The 10919-nt window shown below is 47.5% G+C and overlaps 1 protein-coding gene across 1 annotated transcript in view; it reads left to right on the top strand.

Annotated features, from left to right (window-relative positions):
* Nucleotides 1–10097: 10097 nt before the first annotated feature.
* LOC311318923 (roundabout homolog 2-like) overlaps nt 10098–10919 on the top strand; it is a gene marked incomplete at both ends in the record, with an annotated part of 120489 nt that continues 119667 nt past the window's right edge. Inside the window, one exon of the mRNA XM_084450357.1 lies at nt 10098–10227. Coding sequence (XP_084306483.1) covers nt 10098–10227 — 130 coding nt within the window. The remainder of the gene's footprint in view (nt 10228–10919) is intronic.

Genomic DNA, 10919 nt, shown 5'->3' with positions numbered 1-10919 from the left:
CAAGCAGTCCCCAGGAAGGCATGATCCAGGCTTCTCAAAGACCTGCCGCCCAGGGTCCATAGCACCTGAAAATTAAGACTCAAAACACAGACTGGGTTCAATAGCAGAGGAGAAGGCCTAATGCCAGCTCCTCAAAAAACACATTATCATTATATGAATGAAAATTCATACAGTAGAAATGCATAAAACGAACAGCTTATGGCCATTCATTGACTATTGAAACAAAACTCCTGAATCAAACACCTATTCAACCCTGTCAGACTTTTGAGTTCGCTCTACATCTATTTTATCCTGTTTATTTACCTTAAAAATTAAAAACTCTCTATCTTGGCTAGTTTTAAAATCACCCTTATGGGTTGTTCAAGGGAAGTCCAGCAGGTGGCGCTCGACTTCAAAATCGGAGGCTCTTCCTTCCGGACCTGTTCGGACAAATACCTCGTAGAAAGAAGGGGCGTGGCTAATGGCGCAACAAGTCGAGGGGGGGATCTAATTTTAAATCAGAGTTATTCTGCTGGGGAAATGGTGGAGAGACTGTTTGCTGAATCTCCTTATCTTTCCTTCCTGACCTAAGAACCCGCTCTCGTGCTACTCTCTCCCAAATCTTAAAAACAGACCAGTCTACAGAATTAACAGGCTTTTCCCTTAACCTAATCATCTCAACCACCTCTAGCTGAGCCCGAATCTTAGCTAAAAATGTAACACTAAAATGCAGATGTGGATGTAAGAAATCGAAAATGCTTTAGCACATAACGAAATTCTGCCAACAAACGCTCGCAGAATAATGCTTCAGCGCAACAATCTCCTCAGGCTAGCAGTAGAATCCTGTGACCTCCTCTAGCCCTATGTTATTAGCCGGGGTTACAGGGACACCTAGTGGTGATCCCAAAATGTTGCATGTATGACCCGGAAGTTGTCTTTGGCAGCGCGGGGAAATTTAAAGAAACAAATCCCTAATAACTACGACGCAGCCTAACCCCAAAACAGCAATGAAAGGAAACCTTATGGTTAACTCACGGCGGGAAAGAATACAATTTCGAAAGAAACACACATTAAGACATTAAATTCGCTTAGTACTCACTCAGTCAGGAATCTCTTTGTTCTCCCTCTGGCTCAAGGCGGATCACCGGGAGTTGTTTTCCGGCGTCTCCTAGGCAACCAGTTAGCTAGCCTACTGGGAATCTAGCAGAAATTTTAACAGTCTAAAAAGTGTACAAAACAATACTTTACCTGGATCCATGGCGCGCATAACAAACAATAATCAAGAGCCGAGGCTCAAACAGTGAACACATAAGACGAACAAGACGAAAACAAAGGCCCACGTTACAAACAACAAGCATGCTCGGCTACACTAGCAACTTTGGTCCAGGCTAAACCTTCCGTTTAGATCCTACCAAAATTACTGTACAGCCACTTGGTCAGAGGTAACGCTCGTTATGTTTACCAAGTCACCCGGGAACAAAGGGGAAAACGTTTCTCCAAGAAACGCGGATTGCAAAAACGCTCAATCACTCCCGTAGCTACCATCTCGTTGGTAATCGTTCTTCAACGAACATCAACAATCACTTCGAAGCTAGTCGGCAATCGTGCTAACACGAACATCAACAACGGGGCTTAAGCTAGTTGGTATCGTTCTGAAAACGAAACATCAACAATGAGGCTTAAGCTAGTTGGTATCGTTCTGGAAACGAAACATCAACCATGCTCGCCCTACCCTCGGTAGGACTAAATACCCACGCTGGGGTTCCTGTTTTCACCAATCCAGACCAACACAACTGAACCAAATCAAGGCAAATACAACTCAACCCATAAGAGGGTTCGTTTAAACGTACCTGTGAGCCTCAGGAATCCAGTGGAAGAACTGAGGAAATAATCTCGGCATGCGCTCTAGCGCAAGAGAGAAAATTGATTTTCCAACGCCCATATGGACCGACACGTCTGCCGATCAGTCCTATCCACTGGAATCCCGGCAACACGCAGGCAGTGCTCCCATTCCCGTTCGCCAAACTGTGATAGTTATTTTAGACTTGTCTAGTCCAAAGATTTACCAAGATACGTTCAAAAGGTTGAGTCTGGTTTATTGAATGAAATCAAATACTTGCGCAAGGACTTCCTGAACAACGCAAACAAAGGTGGTTTGTCAGAGAAGTGAGGTCAGTCACTTCTGGCTGTGGCTTATGTACAGTCCAAAACAAAGGTACAGTGTTTCCAGGATGTGATTGGCTACTGCATTGTACATGAATGGCAGGCGTGGCCAAGAGTAAAGACATGTGACATGAGAAAACAAAGAAAAACAAAAGGTCTGAATCAGGGCAGGAAGGACAAGGTGTGGCCTTTCTGACTTGGACAAAAGAGCGAGGCAGAGCTATGCAGAGTGTGTTTACAATTACAAAAGGGGGGGAGAGTTGGTGTTTTACATTAGACTGAAACTGGGGTTTTGCAGGGGACTTGGGGGGAGGTGATAAATTACAAAGACAAAGGCTTAAGGTGTTTGGATGTAAATTCCTGGACAGTCTGCACTATGCAGGCCTGAGGAGTCAGTACAGTCTGTGATTATCATGCCATTATAAAGCTATTAAAGCAATCACATCCTCTTACCCACCTGTAAGTGCCAGAAGTGCATAACCAGTGGGACCCAAGTCACGCACAGTGTCACATGTAAGAAACTGATGGAACACTAGAGTTTAGATCTACAAGGATGTACAGTATACTGCATGAAGCCATTGAGCTTAAAACGTATTATTGGATAATGTGAATAGGATCTGTTGATGAAGTTGGAGTTAATGAAGATTGAAATGTAGCTACTGGTTGTAAATGCATGAAAATGATTTTTTTTAAATGTAACTAATCACACGGTGCAGCTTTATCATACAGTATAGCCACAACACACTCAACACACCAAGAATGTTATGTTTACTTACTGTACAGTAGTATTTTGTGATCATCATTCTGTGTATTGAGAATGTTGAGTGTTGTTGTCAAAGACAATGTCAAACAAAATGTCTGCCTTTGTGGACAATAAAATGGAATCTAAACAAATCTAATCTAATGTTCATTCATTTTCCAATCTTTTTTTATTAGATGATTTCAGCCTACAGTAGTGTGACCAACACTGTCATGAGTCAATAGAGTGGACAGTCCCCTCCATCCAGAATGAGATTTCTGCTGCTCCTACTCTGTCTTCATATGAGCAGGAGTGCTCATGGACAAGGTAAGGCTGTTTCCTGAGAACAGGCTTTCTGAAGCGCCAATATATTGTCAGATTTGCGTCTGCGCACACACGCACACACACAAAAATCCACTACACCCACACACACACACACCCACACGCACACGCACACACACACACACACACTCGCCCACCCTCTTGTTTTTCTCTCAGCCGTGCTGAGTGTGGGAGTGAGGCAGCCCAAGGTTAATATGCCCTCAGTGTGTGGAATGTTTAGGCTGGACGGGGCCTGATGAATGGTTGTGACGTGTGTGTGTGTGTGTGTGTGCTTGTGTTTGCGTGCGTGTGTGTGTGTGTTTGTGTGTGTGTGTGTGTGTGTGTGTGTGTGTGTGTGTGTGATGAGGCTGGGGACAGATGGAGCTCCTGAGGGGGGCTCTGCCTCTATGCGCCTCACAGGGAGAGAGTGAAGGAATGGAAATAAGGGTGGGCTTGACAAGGGTAGGAGGCCGTGGAGAGAGGAGGAATCAGACTGCTCTCAACAGATATTGTCATACAGTCTCACCTCTCACATACCCCCCCCCCCCCCCCCCCACACACACACACAGAAAAGTAACATCTTTTTTAGTTTATATACACATGTTTTGTATACAGCACATAGAGTATGTGGAACTGTTACTTATGGAAGGCGTTGCTGGGCTGCAATTACAAGTCTGAGCCACTAGATGTCAGCAGCACTCAGCATCAGCACCATGGACAGCTCCATACTTCATTGTGTGCGTGTGTGTGTTTTACTTGCCATTGATGGGTTCATTTGTTTAGTGTCTTATTGACGGGCACAGGGCAACAGAGGACAGTTGAGTTTTTATTTTTGGAAGACACATCTACATTATTGTTTGGGGAAAAGAGTGTGACACAATACTTGGCTCAGTCCAACACTGTGGTAGTAATTATTTTTTCTATTTGCCAAGCTGCCATAATACATTCTAATTGTAGTTGTTTCAAACAGTTCTTAAGCGGTGCAGCCGCTTTTATACGTGACACGTGCGTGTGTGTGTGTGTGTGTGTGTGTGTGTGTGTCTGTTCCATGAGATCTGTTCCATGAGACCATTTAGAAGTCACCAATACTGTTGCACACCAGCACTAGAAGGCAGGCATGAGGAATTCATGACTGGCTACAGCATAGGTGGTTCAAATGGGGGGATGGGGGGGGGGGGGTGGCAAACACAATGCCGCTCATAAAAGCAGACAAGCGAATCCAGAACAAATTGGTGCGTAGAAGATTCACCAGAACCGTGGAAATGAACAGACAGACAGACAGACAGACGGGCAGGCGGGCGGGCATATAGATAGATAGATAGATAGATAGATAGATAGATAGATAGATAGATTCCCTTGTTGTAGCACATGAACAACATAAGACACACAGCACAATAAAAACAGTAAAAAGATATAAGGCATACAAGGACATTAAAAGGCACATACTATCACTATCAAAAAGTGCAGTAGAATTCAATAAAACCACATCTAAAATGTATACCTTGGCCATGAGACTGCAATCCTAGCTAGACAGGGAGACGTTGAGACTGAGGTGAAACCAAGTATCTGAGAGTCTAAGTGGCAGAAGTGTACCTCCTGGAATGAGGGCATTTAAAGATGGCTGAACAGGTGCTGTCCACCTGTTATATCGCCATGTTTCCCTGACCTCATATAGCCCATCCGGGTCTGGAGCCGAGGGCAGGACCCAGGGTCAGGTGGGGGTGGCAGACTGCGTGTGTCTGGGGCTTTCCTGCTGGGCTGGGATGGGGTGGCAGATGGCTCACAGTACCTCGCACCCACAGCAGGCAGGCAGAACTGGCAGAACTGTCCGATTCTGCTTTTCCCTGGGTGTTCTGCCACTGTGCACTCTAGGCATATACCCTGAAGGTCCAATCCAACTAATTTCATTAATATAACAAGTGTTGAGAGATAGTGTTACAGTCTTTATGCTACACGTATGCTCCTTGTCTGGAGATGGCCAGTGTGGGAATAATGGGAATGCTTCTGCTGTTCCCTACATGGCCACTGGAGGGCAGTGGTAAAGAGGGAACATTTTGGCTTTCACAGCTGTGGAGAAGATTCTTGGTAGACACAGACTTATTTCAGTTTTGTGATTGGAGCTTTGAGGTTCTTTTCCTTGCTTTAAGCTTCTCCATATTTTTAAATGAAGCAATGTTCAGTTCATTGACGTCTCTAGTTGGCCGACCCTGGTTGGTCTCAATAGACTGGGATATCAAGGGCATAATTCCCATGGGGGAGGTAAATGTCATACTCTCACACACTCTCCCAGAACACAATAATGCACAGCTGAACCTGCTGGACCTCATTTTGCTGTACATGCAGTGGTCATCAGAGTCCCCAGCACAACTGAAATGGTGCAAATGATTGCATTTGGAACATGACATTTGAAGGACATTTGAAGGTCTGTACTCTATAGAGCCCTATTGGTGAATCTCTCACTAATGGTGAGGTCACACAGGCGAAATGAATATTATCCTCCTATCAACTTCCATTCAGGGAAGAGGTAGAAAAAAAAAAAGTTTGCTGCTGGTGGCGAAGTAAATTATCCTCTTTTCTTCGCGTGGAGTTCAACTTTGGTGAACTTTGACCGGCGAATTCGCAACCTCAACTAATAGCAAATACGTGGGTGTGGTTGACCTCAGTCTTAGCTGTAGCCTACTGCAAGCGTTAACTTGTTCTTACTGGCATCATTTTCACTGTCACTGACACAGTTGCAAAAACATATTTGTCGAGAGAATAACTTAGTTACAAGAAGATTGAGCTATCCTGGCAGTTTTATGTTTTTGTGTGTGGTATTTATGGGAATCTCACGATCTCTAAGCCGTAATTAGCTTAGCTACTGTAGCTGAAGTTGGCTGGCTTTCTCAGTTGTGTAGCAGCCTGGATAGCTTTATGCCATGTAGTAGATTAACTGACCACATGGTTAAAATCTGCTGGTTTACTTTCTCGCATGAAAACATATCAAAACTGAATAAATTGCATGCATGCAATATCTTCAGTCGTGAGAAACAAATTTACAACAATGGCTGCTGGCAAACCCAAACGGACTACAAACCAGCTAGTTTTGTGTGTGTCACATCGAGCCCTGCCCACACAACACGGGAATTTCACCTTGTCGGGCCCAGCCCGAAAGAGCAACATGGGAACAATATCTCCATCTTGTCCGTCCCGTGGACCCACCACCCGCGGGAGGAACTGTCGGGGTCGGGTGCGCTGCCAACTAGCTGGCAGTGAAGGCGGTGGGCACCGACGGACCGGACCCGGGTGGCAAAGGCTGGCTCTGGGGACATGGAACGTGACCTCGCTGGGGGGGAAGGAGCCGGAGCTTGTGAGGGAGGTGGAGCGAAACCAATTCAACAAGAACAACATCTAGCTGCCAAAATCTAAAAGCTAAAATCTAAAAGCTAAAATCCCCCACCTTCTGACGCAGGGCCTTAGGAGCCACGACCAGGAGTTCCATTTTATTTGCTGTTGAGTTTGAGTAGGTTGGTGGTCATCCAGGTTTTTATTGCGAGTAGGCAGTTGACTATGGACTGAGGAGGGAGCAGAGTGGTTGGTGAAGTGCTGAGATACAATTGGGTATCGTCAGCGTAACAATGGAAATTCAGACCATGCTGGCGGATGATCTGACCCAGGGGAAGCATGTAAATAGTGAAGAGGAGGGGACCAAGTACAGAGCCCTGAGGCACACCATGGTTTACTGGGGCTGGGTGGGAGCTGGAACCATTGACGGACACAAACTGTTGCCTGTCGGATATATATGAATGGAACCAGGAGAGAACTGTACCGGTGAATCCGAGGTGAGTGGAAAGGCGGGTGAGAAGAATGGAGTGGGAGATGGTGTCAAAAGCTGCAGAGAGGTCTAGAAGAATCAGGATACTAATGTGGCCTGACAGCCTGTGGGCTGTCCAGGCAGAGGGCTGGTGGGGGAAGATGGGGGGGGGGGGGGGGGGGTCTGGCCTGGGGGTGTCTTCAGTGTCTGTCTACTGCTATTGATCTTGCGTACCACGTCAGGAAAGAAGCTGTTGTGGAACCTCTCCTTCGCGGTACTGATGCTCAGCCATCTTCCGTCTGTCCAGCGAGATAGTGCGAACAGGTGGCAGCTGGGGTGGTCGGTGTCTGTTGTGACGGAGATGGCTTTCTTCCAGCAGTGTTGGTTGTAGAGATCCTCGATGGCTGGGAGCTCCACACTGATGATCTTCTGTGCTTCTGTCTTCACCACCCTCTGGATGGCGTGCCTGTCGTGGGCGGTGGTGTTGCCGTACCAGGCTGTGATGCCTCCAGTCCGGATACTCTCCATGATGCTGCAGTAGAAGTTCACAGGTGTTTGTTTGCTCATGCCCCATCTCCGCAAGCACCTCAGAAAGTAAAGGCGCTGTTGTACCTTCTTAAGGATGGCCTCTGTGATGGCTGTGTCCAAGTCAGGTCACTACTACTGAGGAACTACTCATTAACAAATCATTTGTTCCTCACTTGTTACTTAGTAACTACTCACATTTCTGTGTACCTCACTGTAAAGTGTTACCATCTCGTCGCACTACTGTATATTGAGATTACAACGTTTTTTCTGCACTTCCGAGGATCTGAAGCAGAGCTTGACTGCCCCTCCCATCTTCTTCCTTCCAATCCCCCCTCCCTGTATGAGGTGAGTGGCTCTTGTCACGTGCGCCCAAACACTGGCTGACAGTAATCTTCTGTCGCCATGCAGAAGCAGCAGTGTCGAGGATTCTTGTAGTGCTGCAACCACCTCGCCTCGTCATTGACTGACCATCTCCTGCCGCTAAATGCATGCGTCTCTTTGTTTAGCCTGAGTTGTCAACTCACATGTGAACACGGGCAGCACTAGCTACATCATATAGACCTACAGTATGTATCAATAAGTTGATTTTGTTTGTCGCTATTGCTTTAATATTGTTTTTTTTCATGTCAGAAATAACTTATTTATACCATTTGGAGTTTTAAACAGCTAGCCTGGAAGCCACTTCCTCGCAAAAAAAGTTTTGTCAAGAGAGACTTCCAGCCATCCAGAAAGATCGATTTGAGTTTTCCCAGAAAATTGGGCACCAATCAGGGACTGCATTTTAACTGCTGTTCTGCCCCCATTCCTGTAGATGAAATACAGGAGTCCGCTTATAGAATGAAGCTACGAGCGGCAACGTTAACGTTCGAAGAATAAACACAGCCATGAGTGCAGCTATTGCAGAAATAGACTAGAATAGACAATAACAACAATTACAGAAGAACAAGAGTACAGTATGCACTAGCAGTTCCTCAGTGGAAAAGACGTTTTCACCGTTCTTCCGAATCACAAAGGTTTGATCTATGTTTTGTTACACTGATTGGCTGAAGAAGTGTGTCTGTCAAGACAAGTACTCCTGCCCACTCAAATCATCGCCGCTGGAAGTCTAGACTGTATCACGAAAACCTTTCTGCAAGAAAGTCTGGCTTCCAGGCTGTCGTACAGCATCTTACTAAAAATCTAATTTAATGGTTCTGTATAGCATATTTTAAAAGAGTATAATCACTTTACTATGCTGAAGCTAGTGTGACGCTTCCCACCCCTTCTCCTACCCCCCACCCCATTCATCTCTCCGGTCTCTGAAGTCCTCTCTCTCTCTCTCTCCCTCTCTCTCTCTCTCTCTCCCTCTCCATCTGCAGCGCAGTCTCCGTGCCTCTCTCTGTGCAGGGATGCTGAGCTGATGTACAGTACAGCACCCATGTGTTGCTGAGGCTGTCATCTCTCTCCTCGCAAAGCTTTTTTTTGTTGGATTACTACCGTCTCTGTTCCTCCTCTCTTTCCTCTGTATCAGCTCTTCATTCTCTCTCTTTCTCTCTTTTTCTTTTCCGCTCACTATCCTCTCTGATCCAGAGACCGACATCCCACAACACTCGACCACTGGCATATCTCTCTCTCTCTCTCTCTCTGTTTCTCTCTCTCTCTCTCTCTCTCTCTCTATCCCTCTCTCTCTCCCTCTTCCTCTCTCTCTCCCTCTCTCTCTCTCTCTCCATATCCCATTCTCATACCCCAGGTGTACCTGTCTTGTTTGCGCTCATTGTGTTTGTGATGAGAGTGCATGTGCTGTGTGGGGTAGTTGGCGGGGGGGGGAGTAGTTGGCGGGGGGGGGGGTCCTCTGAGGAAACTCCAGTAGCTCAGGCATGTTCCATTCACAGCATCATTACATCCCCACTGCCACCCCTACATTCACAACCGGCATCGGACTCAGTGGCTCCGGCGCCACACGCGGATGCCGCTGCCTCCACCGCGTGCGCGCGTTCTGAGTGCGTCTGAGAGAGAGAGAGAGAGAGAGAGAGAGAGGCAGACCGTGGGTACGAGAGTGTTTGCGAGAGTACTCTCCACGCTGCAGGACTCTGCTCAGTGTCGTCCTCCAGCTGTCGAGGGTTGCGCGTGTGTGTGTCAGGGAGAGAGAGAGCGAGAGAGAGAGTAACCATTGGGAAAGGAGCTGACTACACTCCTGGAGCTGAGTATGGGACCGAGGCCAGGCGCTGTGATGATGACAAACTCTTCCGTCATCGGAGTGGGAACTGCTTACTGACGGGCTTCGTTTCGCTCAGGATCATACAGAGACTCCTGGGTTCCTTTACCCACTGAGGAACCTATCGAGGGAATCGAGGGATCGAGATATCGCCGTGGTGGTTCTGCGTCGGAAACGTTTCCAGGTGCCATGAGTACCTCCGCAGAGACCGTTTGGAAGTAAAGCCAGAAGGTGTCACAGAGCGGGCGCAAGGGACGGACTAGTCCCGCTCACATCTCCCCATGCTGCCCTGTGATCGATGAGTGTGTTCGGAGCACACAGCGGCTGGTCAGAGTGTGCGTCTGTGATAGTGTGTGTGTGTTTGAGGAGTAGCACCTGAGATGTCACCCAGGCAGCGCAGGTGTGGACCCCTGCGTGTGTGTGAGCTGGCCGTCCTCCTCTGCCTGCTGCTTGGCGGACTAGGGCTCAGCCACCAGGCCAAGGCCCAGGGCAGACACAGGAATAAGGGAGGTAAGTCCCCCGACCCGTCACTAACGCTGGAGCTGCCCCGGGGCTCTGGAACGGGGCCCACTTTCCATCATGAACACGGCTCTCATTTTGTGGACCTAGAACAGCATGTGGGGTAGTTCGGTCAGTAGGAAACGGTAGTTCGGTCAGGTCAGGAGGAAACGGTAGTTCGGTCAGTAGGAAATGGTAGTTCGGTCAGTAGGAAACGGTAGTTCGGTCAGTAGGAAACGGTAGTTCGGTCAGTAGGAAACGGTCGTTCGGTCAGTAGGAAACGGTAGTTCGGTCAGTAGGAAACGGTAGTTCGGTCAGTAGGAAACGGTAGTTCGGTCAGTAGGAAACGGTAGTTCAGTCAGTGGGAAATCCTCTGCTCTAGAAGCGATGACCTGAAATCAGCCGTCTGGCCCCGAAATTGATTTGCGGTGCATTACTGTACCTGTTCCGGTATTGTACCATGCTGGGAATTGTGTAAACATTGTGCAATGTGAAGAGCAACAGTGTGCACTGACCCAGGTGTAGAGAAGCTGAACTTAACCCTACCTCTCGACATAACGCCATGGAAATCTATGCATGTCCAGACCTGTGTTTTCTGTGCGCGTACGTGCGAGGCATTTTCCATGTCTACGTATTTCGGGGCTGTAGGTATGGCGGACTCCTCCATCCTTCTCAGTCTCCGGTGTCAGCGTCCGGGCTCTGAC

Source organism: Borostomias antarcticus (assembly GCF_949987555.1).
Source record: "Borostomias antarcticus genome assembly, chromosome: 15".
Classification (NCBI taxonomy): Eukaryota; Metazoa; Chordata; class Actinopteri; order Stomiiformes; family Stomiidae; genus Borostomias; species Borostomias antarcticus.
Note: the sequence above shows the minus strand (reverse complement) of the source record. Positions and strands in the feature narration are given on the sequence as shown.